This window comes from Microtus pennsylvanicus, chromosome 3, assembly GCF_037038515.1.
Source record: "Microtus pennsylvanicus isolate mMicPen1 chromosome 3, mMicPen1.hap1, whole genome shotgun sequence".
NCBI classification, from domain to species: Eukaryota; Metazoa; Chordata; class Mammalia; order Rodentia; family Cricetidae; genus Microtus; species Microtus pennsylvanicus.
In genome coordinates this window covers 15,682,255-15,699,058 of record NC_134581.1, presented here as the reverse complement: position 1 = coordinate 15,699,058, position 16,804 = coordinate 15,682,255, and the positions used below count along the sequence as shown (strand labels likewise).

Here is a 16,804-nt window from a genome sequence, read left to right as displayed (position 1 = left end):
TCTTCTTCACCCAGAACTATTGGGATAGTTAACCATGAAGCTAAAGAAGTGAGCAAACTGAAGTGAGAAAATATGAAATATACTATTGTCATGCCCTGATTTTGCTTCTTTAAACTGTTCTCCAAACAAAAGTAAGGATTGCTGGGAAAACTTGTTTTCTTGTTTTGTTCCTTTGTGCCTAGAAAATTACAAGCAGTGGTTCCTTACCCTTAGAAATCACCCGGGAGCTGTAACATATAAACCCGATGCTTCGTTCCCCACATTCATCCAATTAAGTAAAGATCTCTAGGACGGTGTCCGGGCATTAATGCTTTTTAAAAGCACCCCAGGTCAGTCTATGCTAAGCGTTGAGAACTGCGCCTTCTAGATTCTTATACTAATATACTGAGACCTGTTTTTTAAAGCAACAATTCGTGCGCCTTTTCGATATGTCTACATCCATCAGTGTGGCTGGGTTCACTAACGACATTTATCCAATTTCCTAAAATCACATTTTCCTCCTACGCTCAGTGAGGAGACACCAAGGTCCTTTATCGTCCCTTGAAGCAAACCTCTAGGGCACTTTGGGGGAGGAGTAAGGGGCCGGCCTCTAAGACACGGAAGAAGGCGGTGCCAGGTGAGGCAACCCCGGACCTGGGTCAGACCCCGCCTCTGGCTCTGCCCGGCTCCAGAGCCCGGAACCGCTCCCGCAGTGCTTAGGCTGCGGAGAGCTACGGACTACATTTCCCACAATGCACTGAGGGGCGGGCTGGGACTGGCCAAGCGGCTGGAACCGGGCCTCCGCCACCACGGCCGGTGAAAGCTGTCTTCCTGCGCCGGTTACCGGTTAAGGGTGAGCAGGAGAGATCGGTTCAGCGGCTGTGGCCATGTCTGTATCCTCCAGGGGCGGTAGCCCCACGAAGTTGCACTCTCAGGCCAGGCACGGCTGGACACTCATATCCCCCCAGGGGTCTGGCAGAGGGCAGTGAGTGGCACCCTCCGTAGGTCCTGTGTTCCCCCAAGAAACAGGTGAGTTCGACTGCCAACCCACGTGGCCTGGGGGCGGCGAGAGGCGGGCAAGCTGTCATCTTTAGAGGGAGGGGCTTGAAATCTGGGGGGTCCCGGCCATCTACTGCACCGATAGGAGTACTGCGTCTCTTTGGGGTCCTTCAGCCAGCTGGCCCCAACTGGGCAATATGAATGGATGAGGCGAGAACTCATTCTTTGGCCGGAAGGGCAATGTCCCATAGGCAGCAGTAGCTGGGTAAGACACCAACCCCCAATTCGGACGTATTTGGCCCTTAGAGTCTCTTAAAAAGGGACAGAGAGGTGGAGTGAGCAAGGCAGCTCATGGAAGGGTCGTAGTCTTGCGACTTCGTTCTCAAGGGTGTCCTTTCTCAGATAACGAGGCTGCCCTTACACTAGGGGAGTTTGCTTGGGAAATGTGAGCAGCCTTTGTCAGGAAGGGGAGTGGCCTCCAGAGGTGACCAGGATCAGGCTAGGCTCAGTGTAAAGTAGGCGTCCTGCCCAAACACCCACAGCACAGCCTCAACTGGCCCCTTCCGTCAAACATTCTGCTTCACCCTCCCTGGTAGACCAAACGGTCAAGGCCAAAGGCGTAGCCCTGTCAGAACGGGGAGGAGAATCAAGGTGGTTAGGAGCCAGTAAGAAGGGGCTTTTGCAAGACCCTCCCCTCTCAGGAGCCCTCTGAGGGAGGAATAACACCAGTTCTTTCGGTGGCGTCACTCACTGGCTGCTGGGAGCTTCTAGGAAAAGTTGCTTGCCCTGCGGACATTTAGAGGAGCTGCCTAAAAAGTGTTCCTGTGGAGATTTCTGGAGCTTCATGCCTAACTGCTTCAGGCCCAGTTTTCCAGTTAAAAGTTAAAGCTCCAGTGGAAGTGAGAGGTGGGCTTGACCAGATCCACTCGACCTTCCTGCCTGAGAGGGTGGGGGTCCAGAAAGCTGTTTGCTTCACCAGGCCCGACCTCGGAGAGGATAAAGATGCTGTGTGATCTCACATGGTAGAGGAACTGTTGTAAGAAAAGCTCTAGACAGCTGACCCTGATCCCTTCCCCAGGCAGGTACCAGGCTGGGTATACTCAGAAACACTGGGCTCCTTACTCGAAGCACAAAAGGCATACTGACAGAGTGAAGCTGGTGTAGAACTTGTTTGGATCTTTAAACCAGAAGTACAAGACCACAAAGAGGGGAATTATGCAGACCCAGGAGGTAAACTTGGAAGAGCCAGAGATCAGCCAGTTTACTTGGTACTCTGAGGCTGAGGTGCATGCATGACTCTTTGACCTGACATTGGGGTGGGGGTTGTGGGGAAGCCTTCAAACTGGAGTTCACCTGGCTTCCTAAGGTCATCCATCAGGTCCTGGCTTACTGAGCAAATTCCCAAATTCATTTGAAGGACAGAGACCACCGTATTTGGCAGTCTGAATGCTAAGAATGACCACAATGTGCTAATAACAGCAACTGAGTATATGATATGCCTACTCTATATAGCCAGATCACGTATATTATCTCATTTAGTCTTACCACCCCATAAATCAGAGGCAGCTGTTTGAAGGATATCTCCATTCCATAGCTTGCTTGCTTTAATTAATTAATTAATTCAGGCAGGATTGCTCTGTGTAACAATAGCTCTGGCTGTCCTGGAACTTGCTCTGTAGACTGGACTGGCCTCGAACTCACAGAGATCTGCCTGCCTCTGCCTTCCAAGTGCTGGGATTAAAGGCATGTGCCACCACTGTCCAGCTTCCATTCCATACCATTTTATAAGTGAGAAAACTGAGACCAGTAAAACCAGTCCCTCTAACTACAGAGCTGTTTTTCCTGAAGACTTGATTACTTTCAAAGACAAGCTGTCTATATAGACAAAGGTTTTCTTGCCTGATCCCAGGTACCTGTAAAGCTGGTGTTTGTTACAGACCTTTCTTTTTTTTTTTCTTCCGTATCCTGTAGTTTATTTCCTTTTGTAGGTGGAGATGTTTCTTTTTATTTATTTATTTATTAAAGATTTCTGTCTCCTCCCCGCTGTCACAGAACTTTCATTTTCTTTCTCTGCCAAAGATATTTATTCATTAGATGTTGGTTTAATTCCCTTGCATATGTCTCGTGTGTAGCAGGCCTCATGGAGGGTGGCCTTCAATCTAGAAAAAAAATCAGAGTGAAGAGGTTTATTGCGGGAAAGGCCTCTCTGGTAAGGTGCTTCAGCAACAAGCTGAAGTGAGGGAGTGAGTCATGGACTAGCCTAGAAAGGGCTATAAAGTAAGCCCGGTGAGGGTAGAGTAAGGGCAAAGGTTACGTGAAGGTGTTCAGGATAAGCTGAGCTGATGTAGCAAAGGGGTGGGAAGAAGGGGCAGAAAATAAGCTTGGAGAAATAAGGGGGAAGGGCCTTGTGCCTTCAGGAGGAAGCTGATTTTCTTGCTAAGTGAGGCGAAGGTATTGCAGACCTGTGAGCAGAGGAACGACGTCACCTGACCTGTTTCTGGAGGCTCACCTTGAATGCCAGGGCAAAGTGGTGGGACACATCAGGACTGGTAAGGAGGCTGTGGCAATAATTTGCTAGAGAGATAATGGTGGCTTGGACCGATCAGATAATCACGGAATTGATAAGAAATGGTCGCCTATTGAGCCCAGTGTGGTGGCTCACACCTTTATTCCCAGCACTCAGGAGGCAGAAATTGATGGATCTCTGGGTTCAAGGCCAGCCTGGTTTACGGAATGAGTTCCAAGAAGGCCGGGACTGCACAGATTAACCCTATCTTGAAAAAAAAAGAAAAAGAAATTATCAGCTATTAGCTACAAGCATTTATCACTTAACATTCATAAGTTATTCTGTGAAAAGAACCATTTTTGTCTTGCTGTCTTCCTCCCACTATTATTTACTCGTTTTTAATATTTTAATTTTATTTAAATTTATTTTAATTTTATTTTATTTTATTTGTTTATGTGGAGGAGGGGAGTTGTGCATGTGAGTGTAGTACCCTAAGAGGCCAGAAGAGGGCATTGGAGCCACTGGAGCTGGAGTACAAGCAGTTGTCTACTGCCTCACCCGGATGCTGGGAATCAAGCCCAAGCCTTCTCCAAGAGACATATATGCTCTGATCTAAACTGCTGAGCCATCTCTCAGACCCCACTTACTATGTTTTTGAGACATGTATCCCAGGTTGACTTCAAACTCGTATAGTTAAGGAAATTAACTTGTGATCCTCTTGCCTCCACCTCCCAAGAGTTGAAATTACAGGTGTGTCACTACACCTGTTTATTTAAAGATTTAGCTGTTATTCATGTATATGAATGTGTATACATATGTGTGTATGGGCGCCTGAGGCCAAAAGAGAGCATTGGGTCTCCTAGGAGCTGGTTGTTGTAAGCCACCCAACGTGGATCCCAGGAAATTTATTTCAGTCCTCTGCAAAAACAGAAGAAAAAAATCCCTCACTCTTTTTGGTTTTTTTGAGACAAGGTTTCTCTGGGTAGCCTTGGCTATCCTCCTCTACTCTGCAGACCAGGCTCGCCTCGAACTCAGACATCCGCCTGTTTCTGCCTCCCAAGTGCTGAGTTAAAGGCATGTGCCCCCACCACCCATCTTGCCCAGCTTTTTTTTTTTTACAGAGGATTCAACTCTGGTTCTTAAGCTTAACTGGCAAGTGCTTTAGCAACTGGGCTTTCTCCCCAGTCCCATACATGGTTTTATACAGTGCAGGACTCAAACCCAGAGCTTTATGCATTATAGGCAGGCACTCTATCAACAAGGTTATATCCCTAAGCCCTAATTTGGGTTTTATTGAGACACTGTAGCTAGACTGGCCTTGGATTCACTCTAGTTCTGGATGCCCACAAACTCATGACTGATGGTGACACTCTTTTCTCAACCCTTTGAAGTGCTGGGATTACAGACATGTACCACAACAACAGCCTCTGCCTACATTATATTTTATTTTATTTTTTTCCCTGTCCCTTATTTTAATTTTTTAAACTAGGTATCCCAAGCTGCTGCCTCTACTTCTCAAGCACTAGGATTAGAAGTGAATGTCACTATGCAGAGCTTTTTTTAAAAAACATTAAAACCCTAGGATGTTTATTACAAAGGTAAACCCTGATCCTTGAGTTGGGCTTATCGGTAGGATTTCTGGTATCGAGCACGGGCACCAGGACCTCCGAACTTTTTGGATTCACAGCGCTGAGGATCAGCTACAAGCAGGGTCCGATCATACTGGATGAGGATATCTTTGATCTCCTTCTTAGAGGCCTCATCCACATACTTTTGGTAGTAGGCCACCAGGGCTTTGGAGATGGACTGTCGGATAGCATAAATTTGGGCCACATGACCACCACCCTTCACACGGACCCGGATATCCACACCCGCGAATCGCTCCTTGCCCAGCAGCAGAACAGGCACCAGTAACTTGTACTGCAGCGTGCGCGGCTCAATCATCTCCAGGGGACGTCCGTTCACCTTGATGAGCCCATTCCCCCGTGTGCAGTGCGCCACGGCTGTGGCTGTGGCTATCTTCTTGCGTCCGAAGACTTGCACGGACTGCAGCAGACCCTTGGTTGGCATAGCTGCGAGTATGAACACGAGGTCCTCACCGCGCGGCGCCACCACCGGAAAAGCTGCAGAGCTTTGTTTAATGCAGAGATGAAGATTGAACTAAGCAACAGCCTCATTCCCTGTCTGTCTTTGAGATAAGGTCTCACTCACAGACTAGCCCCAATCTTTCAGCAACCTTCTGGCATTAGCCTATGAAGTTTTGGGATTATAGGCCCTGAGCCACAGTGCTCAGTTTTGTGTTAAAAGACAGGGCCTCATGGAGACTAAACTCACTATGTATCCTCTTGTGTCTGCCTCCACAGCACTGGGATCACAAGTGGCCCTAAACCCAGCATCTTCACATTGGTTCTGGGCATGGGATTCATGTCTTCTTGTTTGCAAGGCAAGCACTTCATGGACTGAGTCATCCCTCATATCTCTGTAAATGTTTGCCACTTGTGTGCCCGCCCTGTGGAGGCCAGAAGAGGACATCTGCTTCTTGGAGTGGAGGTTATAGGCAGTTGTAGGCCTGGGAACCAAACTTGGGTCTACTAGAACAGCAGTAAATATTTTTAACTGTTGAGCCAACTTCCAACCACCCTTCCGTCTTTTTGTCTTTGGGGTGTTTTTTGTTTGTTTGTTTGTTTTGAGACAAAGTCTCACTTAGATAAGACAGAACTTGTTGCTTTGTACCTTTTCAAGTGCTAGGATTTTTTTTTTTTCGAGACAGGGTTTCTCTGTGGTTTTGGAGCCTGTCCTGGAACTAGCTCTTGTAGACCAGGCTGGTCTCGAACTCACAGAGATCCGCCTGCCTCTGCCTCCCGAGTGCTGGGATTAAAGGCGTGTGACACCATCGCCCGGCTAAGTGCTAGGATTTTGGGTGTGTGCCACCACACCTAGCAAGGAACATCCTTTTTTTTTTTTTTAATTTATTTTTCAAGTCAGGGTTTCTCTGTAGCTTTTGGAGCCCGACCTGGAACTAGCTCTTATAGACCAGGCTGGCCTCGAACTAGGATTAAAGGCGAGCACCACCACCGCCAATCTAAGGAACATCCTTTAAAGAGAGGATAAATTGGGATCTTGGTTTTGACACATAAGCTTAAGATGGCAAACTAAACAATTATGTGTGTATGCCGGTAAATAAAAGGAAGATTGGGGCTAGAAACAAAAGTCATATCCATTAACGTGTAGAAATAATTTATAACTATGAAACCAAAAAAAGATCACAGAGGCCCTGAATGAAGACAGAAGAGAAGCAAAGACTGAACTCTGGGCCCCTCCAATTGGAACTGTAAAAAGGCTCAGATGAGTAGTCCACGAAATAATGGGTTTTCTGTCCATGAATAATAGGTTTCTCCACCAAGGCAATGCGGTAAGCCAGATCAAGCCGAATTGAAAAAGTAAAATAGCAGGTTTATTTAAGCAAAGCAACTCTCAGGTGAGTTCTCCAGTCCCAGAGATTGAGGCCAGAGAAGTCGTGCATCTGAACTGAAGCAGGGAGGTTATATAGCCTGTAGTTGAGGGGTGATGACGTGTCCACCACAGCTGGGTTTATACCCAAGTATGGTCAAAAGCTGACCACCTTAGGCAGGTACGTGGGCCGCTGGCAACTTCAGGGGAGGAACTGCTGAGGCCGCCAGGAATGCAGAATAGACTTTTTGGTGCCTTCCCTTTATTGGACATAGTGTGAGAGGGCAGGGTTTGGAGAGAGACGGGATGGGGCTTTCCAGATCAAGCTGGGGTGAAATGGAGGTTGCAGCGAAACCACCAGAAGGGGAACTAAGGAAAGAGAGTGGTATACTAGAAGCCAAGAGTGGAAAGTGCTTTAGGAAAGAAAAGTAAGCCAAGATATGCCAGGACTTGGGAGAAGAGACATTATTACTTAGTGAACCTCAGGAAAGCAGAGCGGCCTTAGCCATAAAGTGAGACGTGGTCCAAAAAAATAAAAAAGATAGGCTAAGGGATGGAAGAGGGGGAGGGAGAATGAGGATATGTCAGGAGTTGATTTGGAGAGTCATTGGTAGAATAATATCTGGATGTAACAGATTCCAGAGAGAATAGATCTGGAGATGCTGTGGCAGAAATCTAACTGCTTAGCAGTTGTCTGTGGAACTCTCTGCATTACCCAGCCCCCTCAGCTTTGACACTAATTCTAGACAGCTTTGACTCTGAAGTATTAAGAGCTTATACATAATCTCCTGGCTACGGATTCCCATGCCACAGCATGTGGAAGGCCGTGTTCTGATGCTGGTAGAATGGGTCATGGCTTGGAAGGAAGCTACTCAGAATTATTTCCAGACAGGAGCTGGAGGGATAGCCCAGTGATTGAGTATTTTCTCAAAACCGTGAGGAATGGAGTTGAAATCCAGCATACATATAACAAGCCTCACAAATAACCTGCAACCCCAAATCTACAAAGTGAGTTCCAGGACAGCCAGGGCTACACAGAGAAACCCTGCCTCAAAAAACAAAAACAACAACAACAAAAAAAAAAATACAGCCGGGCGATGGTGGCGCACGCCTTTAATCCCAGCACTCGGGAGGCAGAGGCAGGCGGATCTCTGTGAGTTCGAGACCAGCCTGGTCTACAGAGCTTAGTTCCAGGACAGGCTCCAAAGCCACAGAGAAACCCTGTCTCGAAAAACCAAAAAAAAAAAAAAAAAAAAAAAAAAAAAAAAAAAAAATACAAACAAAAAAATCCTGTTGATCAATTCAATTTTTTTTTTCAGACAGGGACCCTCTATGTAACTCTGGAAATCCTGGAACTCACTACGTCATAGACCAGACTGGCCAGAGAGATCCTCCTGCCTCTGCCTCCAGGTGCTGGGATAAAGATGTGCAATACCACATCCAACCCTTTTTTTTTTTAAGACAGTGTCTCTTTTTGTAACTCTGGCTGGCCTGGACCTTGTCTCTGTAGTTCAAGCTGACCTCAAACTCATAGAGATCTACCTGCCTTTGCAGTCCTGGTGCTGCAATCAAAGGCATGCAGCCCGTCCATGGTAAATTCAGTTTTTCATGGGGAAATTTGTGGTAGAACGTGGAGTGAAAGCAGCATTATAGAAGTGTTTCAATTCCTATATCAAGTTCTCCCCTCCTGTAGTAACACCAGACAAACTCTCAGCCTCAGTTCTTAGCTCATATAAGTTAATCTACTCTGAATTAGATAAATTAACCCACATACACTTTGTAGCATTCTAACTGTACTTGAACTTTTTTGAGACAGGGTTTCACTATGTATTTCAGGCTGACCCAAAACTTTGAACAATCATTCTGCTTCAACCTTCCAAGTACTGGAACTGCTATTGTACAAATACTGGTGGTTGTCCTGACAGTGTTACTTCCTTCTGGTCCTCTTCCTTTGTGTATCTTATTTGTGCTGGGAATAGAACCCAGATCCTCTGCAAAAATGAGTGTTCTTAACTACTGAACCATCTCTCTAGCTTCTAAATAATTTTTTTTGTTTGTTTTTAGTTTTCTTTTTTTTTCTTTTTTTTTTTTTTTTTTTTGGTTTTTCGAGACAGGGTTTCTCTGTGGTTTTGGAGCCTGTCCAGGAACTAGCTCTTGTAGACCAGGCTGGTCTCGAACTCACAGAGATCCGCCTGCCTCTGCCTCCCGAGTGCTGGGATTAAAGGCATGCGCCACCACCGCCCGGCCTGTTTTTAGTTTTCTGAGACAGAGTTTCTCTGTGTAACTGCTCTGGCTGTTCTGGAATTCACTCTGTAGACCAGGCTGACCTCAAACTCACAGAGATCCACCTACCTTTGGCTCCTGATGTTGGGATTAAGGGTGTGCACCACCACACCTGACTCTAAATAAGTAATTTTAAATGTAGGTTAAAATGAATGTTTTTAAACTGATGTCGTGGTGCACGCCTTTAATCCCAGCACCCAGGAAGCAAAGACACGTGGATCTCTGTGAGTTCGAGGCCAGCCTGATTTACAGAGTGAGTTCCAGGACAGCCAAGGCTGCACAGTGAAACCCTTAAAAACAAACAAAAGGTAAAAGAGCAAATAATAATAGCAACTAACACTGTCAGCGTGTCTAAGATTGAACGGTGGGGAGAATGAGTGAGGTTTCCCCACACTTTCCTGTGTTTCCATGCTTTCTGTGATGAATGTGTCTTTTGTAATCAGAAGAGGAACATGATGGCTGGGTACGGTTTAGTGGTAAAGTGTCTACCCACTATGTACAAGGCCCTGGGTTCAATTTCCAGAAAAGGAGAGAGAAGATGGGATGGAGAGGGAGAGAAACAGGTTTTAGTTTTTAAAACAAGGCTTTACTATGTAGCTGCAGCCAGCCTGGTACTCTGGGCAATTCTCCTGACTCTGCCTCCTGAGTCCTGGGATTAGAGGTACATTCATTTTCACATCCAGAAAAAAAAATCTTAAAACTTCATTTTTTTTTTATTTATTAGTTTTTCAAGACAGACCTGCCTGCCCTGCCCTGGAACTCACTTTGTAGCCGAGGCTGGCCTTGAACTCACAGAGACCCACCTGCCTCTACCTCCCAAGTGCTAGGATTAAAGGCGTGAGCCACTACCACCTGGCTGAAACTTAATTTTTTTGTGAGAGAAAACCCAGAAGTCATTTCCCAGGGATTTGACTTAGGGGGTCCTGGTAAGAAGCTTAGCACTATTGATTACACCAGTGGCTACCAGCACTTCACTTCTTTCCCTCCGTGATGCATTTGTTTGTTTTTACCTCATAGGACAGCCCCAAAGATGGCTGCTGAAATGCAGAGGAAAAGAAGCAGTGAATGCCCTGATGGCACATTGGCTCCTTCTGATGGCCAAAGTGTGGAGAGAGCCGAGAGCCCCACGCCAGGACTGACCCAGGGAACTGAGCCAGGTATGGGTAGAGCATGCAGTCCGCAGCCACGCCTCCAGGGAGAGGTATGGCTCACAGCACTCTTGTGAACTCACTGTAAGTTTGCTCATCCACTGGGTGTTTGCTGCATGCTGGGAATCCTGCAGAGAGCAGGGCTGTTTCCATCTTACCTTTCTTGCCATTTGCACTAGACAGCTGTGAGGACCTGTCCCTTATGAGAAAAATAAGGAAAAAGTCTCTATTTAAAACATTGTTTTTCTTTTTCTTTTCTGTAGACCAGGTTGGCCTCAAACACAGAGATCCGCCTGCCTCTGCCTGAGTACTGGGATTAAAGGTGCGTGCCACCATTGCCAGGCTAAAATGTCTTTTAATAAAAATTCAAACTGTGGGGCTAGAAAGATGGCTCAGAGGTTAAGAGCATTGCCTGCTCTTCCAAAGGTCCTGAGTTCAATTCCCAGCAACCACATTATGGATCACAACCATCTGTAATGGGGTCTGGCGCCCTCTTTTGGCCTGCAGGCATACACACAGACAAAATATTGTATGCATAATAAAGAAATAAATATTTTTTAAAATTTTTCAAACTGAGTTTCACAAGGAAAAAAAGAGCTCAACATGGTGGTGTCCACCTGTAATCCCAGCAGCTGTGGGTGGAGGCAGGATTAGTGTGAGATCATGGCCTGCCAGCCTGGGGCTACATAATGAATACCAGGCTAGCTGGGGCTGTGTAGTAAGACCGTATCTCCAAAAGAAGAAAACTAAGTAGGGGTTAGGGCTTTTCCTCATTAGCCAAGTACTTGCCTAGTATGCCTCAGTCCTTCCACCCCAAAATTATTCCAGCACCCCAAAAATATGTAAGAGAAGCCCAACGTGGATCCTGTCCTGGAGAAGCCACAGGTTAGTGGTCAGGGGCTATGGTAGCCCTCCCTCATGGATGGAGAGGGTTAAAAACTAAATTTGTATTCTTAAGGGATACCACTGTAGTGACCAATAACTGGATAGTGTTCCAAAGGAAATCAAACTACATCTTACCCGAGAGTGGAATTGTGACAGGTACTCACCCACATGGGGAGACGGGGATGCCGTCCAGGTGCGTAGCAGGTGCAGAGCTCTTGCATGTGTGTGTGTGTGTGTATGTGTGTGTGGAGGGGGTCCAAAGCACAGATGGATAAAGGCCAGTGTGTGGAATGGGCAAGGCGGTGAGCTGTTCAGTGTTAGTGAGGGAAAGGTAGATATCAATTTCTATGCTGCCTGGAGACCAAGGCCCTTTAGGCTGTAGATGAGCATAATGCAAGGGAGACAGTGGTAGGGCGGACAGTAGCTTGGGCCCATCAAGACAGGAAGCAACCCTCTAGACATCTCCTTGGTGAGTGCTGCTTATCTGCCAGCAGCTACCTCTCTAAGTACCAGTGCTTTTGGTCTGCAGGTGCGGGGCAGGAGGGTGCCATGTTTGTCCATGCACGTTCCTATGAAGACCTGACAGAGTCAGAAGACAGGGAAGCTTCTGGGGACAGCCCCAAAGAGTATGCTGGAAGTCCCCCGCCACTGCCTACAGACATGCGCCAGATCAGCCAGGACTTCAGTGAGCTGAGTACCCAACTGACAGGGGTGGCCCGTGACCTGCAGGAGGAAATGCTACCAGGAAGCTCAGAAGACTGGCAGGAGCCCCAGGGAGCAGCTGGACGACCAGCCACAGAGCCTTCTCAAGAGGGCACAACTGAAGGGGATGAGGAGGACGCTACGGAGGCATGGCGCCTCCACCAGAAGCATGTGTTTGTACTGAGTGAGGCAGGGAAGCCTGTGTATTCTCGCTATGGGTCTGAGGAAGCACTTTCCAGCACCATGGGTGTCATGGTTGCTCTGGTGTCCTTCCTGGAGGCAGACAAGAATGCCATTCGCTCCATCCATGCAGGTGAGCCACCTGAAGAGGGTTGTGGGGAAGGCTCCAGTGGCAGGGTTTATTCATACCAGGTTTTATACACGCACGCACGCGCACACACACACATACACACACACACACACACACCTAGAAAGCTGGGTTGTGCTATTTGCCTGAGAGTAAAGTCCTTCCATCTCTCTGAGCCTCGGGCTCTTACTGAAGTAGGATAACAGTATCAGCCTCCTGAGGTGGCAGGGCTGTGGTGAGAACTAAAGGCAGTTCTTTGGGGCAGTGACAAAAATTATGAATAAATTTTTAAAAAAAGATCTAGCTTAGATCCCTTGCCAATTGAGTTAGCATTTAGCATAAAATGTGTTTCCCTAAGCTGGGCCTGGTGATATAGATCTGCCTATAAATTCCAGCACTTGGAAAGTGGAGGCAGAAGGATCAACCTCTGCCGCATTAGCCAGTCTCAGACGGGTCAACCTAGGTAGGCTACTTGAGACGCTGTCTCAAAAAGCAAACAAAGAATATGTTTTTCTGAAGAGCTTGTGTGTCTGAGGGTCAGGTTTGGAAGCAGGTGTCAGGGAAGAGAGGTGACTGACTACCCACAATCAATAAGCCCCTACTGAATTCAGAGCTCCCAGCAAGGAAACCCTGGAAAGTGAAGCCCACTGGGAAAGCCTGTCCGGGAGGGCTTCTGGGAGGAGGGCTGAAGCTGACCCCCTGCCCACACCCTCAGATGGCTACAAGGTAGTATTCGTGCGCCGGAGCCCTCTGGTGCTGGTGGCGGTGGCCCGCACGCGGCAGTCGGCCCAGGAGCTGGCCCAGGAGCTACTGTACATCTACTACCAGATCCTGAGCCTTCTAACTGGCGCGCAGCTGAGCCACATCTTCCAGCAGAAGCAGAACTACGACCTGCGGCGCCTGCTCTCAGGCTCGGAGCGAATCACCGATAACCTGCTGCAGCTAATGGCTCGAGACCCGAGTTTCCTGATGGGCGCAGCGCGTTGCCTGCCCTTGGCAGCGGCAGTGCGGGACACGGTGAGTGCCAGCCTGCAGCAGGCTCGTGCTCGCAGCCTAGTCTTTTCTATTTTGCTGGCCCGCAACCAGCTGGTGGCGCTGGTGCGCCGCAAGGACCAATTCCTACATCCCATCGACCTGCACCTGCTTTTCAACCTCATTAGTTCCTCCTCATCCTTCCGTGAGGGCGAGGCATGGACCCCCGTGTGCCTGCCAAAGTTCAATGCGGCCGGCTTCTTCCACGCGCACATCTCTTACCTAGAACCTGATACCGACCTCTGCCTGCTGCTGGTCTCTACTGACCGTGAAGACTTCTTTGCAGTCTCTGACTGCCGCCGCCGCTTCCAGGAACGCCTTCGAAAGCGGGGAGCCCACTTGGCCCTGCGGGAGGCGCTGCGCACACCTTACTACAGCGTTGCCCAAGTGGGCATCCCTGACCTTCGTCACTTCCTCTATAAGTCAAAGAGCTCAGGACTCTTCACCAGGTGAGAGGAGGCACTGCTTCAGGGAAACAAGGATGCAGAGATGGGGGGAGGCTGGTTGGTCCCGAGACCTAAGATGCAGTCCTGAAAGGGACCACTCCTTTGAGAGTGTACCGGTATGCTGGGGCTGTTTGCCTCGGACATCACTCGGTGGGCATACACCTCTCTACTTCAACATATGTGAGGCCTGGAACAACTTGGGAAAGAAGCTGAAACAGAGGTTTTCTCGGTCCTTTGCCCTGAAGTAACTCTGCCTTTGGGGTCATTTTGGTCTAGGCCAGGATGCAGAACCCTTTTCCCACACACTCCTCCACTAAAGGAGCTGGGCAGATATGGCCTCCCCCAACCCCCACTTTTGGCTCAGAAGGTTTCCCAGGAAACCTCCTCTGCTCTAGGCTTTGTATTCCTTTAGGTACCTAAACTCAGAAACAGCCTCTCCAAGGAAGGGTACCAAAGGGTTACCATGAACCTGGCAGGGGAGGCAAGGTCCAGTCTGTCCTGGGTGGTCTTCTGTAATCAGATTATATCCTGTCATGGGGAGAACAGGCAGTAAAACCTCCCTGTCCAGAAAGAGGTGTTTCTAGTTCTCCTGAGAAGACAGTGAAAGGCATTCCTTTGTGAACCGACTTCTCCATCTGCAGTCCTGAGATCGAGGCCCCATACACCAGTGAAGAGGAGCAGGAGCGACTGCTGGGCCTCTACCAGTACCTGCACAGCCGCGCTCACAATGCCTCTCGCCCACTCAAGACCATCTACTATACAGGCCCCAATGAGAACCTCCTAGCCTGGGTAAGGTGGCCCTAGATGAACAGATACTGGGTAGATGCCACAAGAAGCGTGCCTTTTCTAGGTGATGACCCTTTGCCCCCTCCTCCAGGTGACAGGTGCCTTTGAGCTCTACATGTGCTACAGTCCACTGGGAACCAAGGCATCAGCTGTCAGTGCCATCCATAAGCTGATGCGCTGGATCCGTAAAGAGGAAGACCGGCTCTTCATCCTCACACCCCTCACCTATTGATGGAAGTGGGAAGGCACACTGGGCGTGGGAAGCCGTGAGAGCCTCCCGGTGAGGCTGGCTTCTCCTGCCCAGCCAGCAGGCAGGGACCGTGGGTTGGTGCGTGCATTAAAGTGCTTTGAGAAAGACACTTGTTGCGCTTTGCCACTGGTTCTTTGCTTGCTTGCTTGATTGATTGATTGCTTGGTTCTGAGACTCTATACAGTACTCTCTATGTAGCCTTAACTGTCAGGAGCTCACTATGTGGCCCAAGCTGTCCTCAAACTCCTGAGTGCTGGGAATAAAGGTATGTGCCGCCACACCCAGCTCTGGCACTGGTTCCTTTACCCATCCATTCTCACATAGATACAAAATCCTTCTTCCTGGCCCAATACTTTCCTTATATGGGGGCACATGTTCATTTGAACCCCTCTCCTTCCAGATTTTGCCAGCATTAGGCCCCTCATATGGAGTCAGATTCCAGTTGGGGCTGTTCTGGTTCCATGAAGTCCTGTCATAGGTAAGGGACTCACACGTACCCTACTGTCTTCCCCTTGTCCACTCCCATCTTTGCCCACACTCAGTCTTCTCTAGTGCCAGCCTGCCCTCGGTCGGACCATGCTTCCAAGGACAGTTCTGCCATCAGCACTCTGGTTCATGGCTGCTGTAGTTAAGCACAGGCTGAACCGAGAAAGACAAGGGCAGATGACCCAGGCCAGATTCTGGGTAGGAGCCCTTGGCAAGGCAACCCGATCCTCTGTAGCCACAGGCCTCTGAGGAGAATGCTTAGGTCTACCCATAAAGGGCTGTCTTAGTTCCTGTATCTCCTCCAGCCACTTCATCAGAACAGCTCCCCAAGAATGAGCCAGAGGAAGCCCACTTGATCTGTAGGGCCTTTGGAAGGAATCTGTCTTAGGTTACTTGATATGCTGGGCTGTCCTCAGTTACCCTCTTCCTCAGCCTGTCCTACACGAGATCCTGTGGACACTTTCCACACTTAGGCTCAGCAGTAAAGGACTGGCTCTGCTCACTCTACCATAAGACCCTGGGACAACCCAGGGCGCAGTACAAGAGGCCTCCAACTTGCTCCTGGTGGGAGGGGAGCTCCCCTGGTGCTGCTACAACCCAACCATCTCACTGCTCAGAGGAGCAAAAGGCTGACTAAAGAGAATAGCCTGATAATGTCCTCAGGCTGTCAGAACCACCTTCAAGCAGTCTCTGGAAATAGGGCCATGATTACTTTTGCCACTAAAACCACACCAGAGAACATGTATGAATTAGCATGAACCACATTGAGGAGACACCATGACAGCTGTACTTAATTGGCAGCATAATCTTGTTACTGGTTTCATCCGAGATCGTGTTAGACTTAACATGGCAACCGGCCACTTTCCCAGACCCCTAAGACCCTTGGAAGCAGGCTCAGTGTACACGTTGCACATATCCCCCAGGTCTCTTTCCTGCCTGTTTTGTGCTTTTCTTCATCTTGCTCCTGATCAGTGATGTCAGATCAACACTTTGGAATCAGGGTGACTTGAAGACAGACATCCCTAGTTGATCAGCAGTTAGCCCCTAAGTGCTTCTGGTAGCTACTCTAAACCTGTAGATATTCAGCTTCTCTCTGGTTCAATATCCCTTCTGCTCAGGCACAGGATAAGCATGGTACCAGGACAGTAGGTTCCTAGGAGTGTGGGGTTTGCCTATTTGGAGGTCAAGGATTAGATGGCAGGCAAATAAAGGAGGTTTCCTAATAGAGGGACCAGCATCTGCAAGGAGAAGAACTGGACTGAACTGCGCTGCGGTGAAACTGGCAGAATCTGCAAGTCTGGATAAAGCCACAGCGGGGAGAGTCTCTTAGAGCTGCAGTTAGGGAGAAACCCCTAGTTTCACTAAAGAGATTTCTGGGTTGGAGAAGGAAGCAATGTTCAGAGAGACCTGAGCCTATGGAGGGCAAAGTGGCTAGCATTCTTTTTGAAGTAAGATCTCAGAGTAGTTAAATAAATCCTAAGCCAGCAATAGGCCAAACCCAGTGAGTTTACCTTAAGAGTGCTTATACTTAACACTGCAGGGTCC

General features: G+C 48.5%; 2 protein-coding genes across 2 annotated transcripts; one reads left to right on the top strand and one right to left on the bottom strand.

Moving 5' to 3' along the window:
• Positions 1-738: 738 nt before the first annotated feature.
• On the top strand, positions 739-14,882 carry Mon1a (MON1 vesicular trafficking associated A). Its single transcript, XM_075964660.1, has 6 exons — positions 739-1,008; positions 10,235-10,374; positions 11,780-12,265; positions 12,975-13,740; positions 14,379-14,526; positions 14,615-14,882. Exons 2-6 carry the CDS (start codon positions 10,248-10,250, stop codon positions 14,753-14,755), a joined length of 1,668 nt encoding a protein of 555 aa, XP_075820775.1. The 5' UTR covers positions 739-1,008; positions 10,235-10,247; the 3' UTR covers positions 14,756-14,882.
• Positions 5,055-5,601, bottom strand: LOC142845583 (small ribosomal subunit protein uS9-like). The gene has a single exon (XM_075964659.1). The coding sequence runs from the start codon at positions 5,552-5,554 to the stop codon at positions 5,108-5,110; it is 447 nt and encodes a 148-aa protein (XP_075820774.1). The 5' UTR covers positions 5,555-5,601; the 3' UTR covers positions 5,055-5,107.
• Positions 14,883-16,804: the final 1,922 nt, after the last annotated feature.

What these genes read in the sequence shown, in the direction of transcription:
- LOC142845583 (XM_075964659.1), bottom strand. Translation starts at nt 5,554, where the DNA reads ATGCCAACCAAGGGTCTGCTGCAGTCCGTGCAAGTCTTCGGACGCAAG.
- Mon1a (XM_075964660.1), top strand. Translation starts at nt 10,248, where the DNA reads ATGGCTGCTGAAATGCAGAGGAAAAGAAGCAGTGAATGCCCTGATGGC. An exon ending in CATTCGCTCCATCCATGCAG is followed by an intron (nt 12,266 to 12,974) that starts GTGAGCCACCTG and finishes CCACACCCTCAG; the next exon opens with ATGGCTACAAGGTAGTATTC. An exon ending in AGCTCAGGACTCTTCACCAG is followed by an intron (nt 13,741 to 14,378) that starts GTGAGAGGAGGC and finishes CTCCATCTGCAG; the next exon opens with TCCTGAGATCGAGGCCCCAT.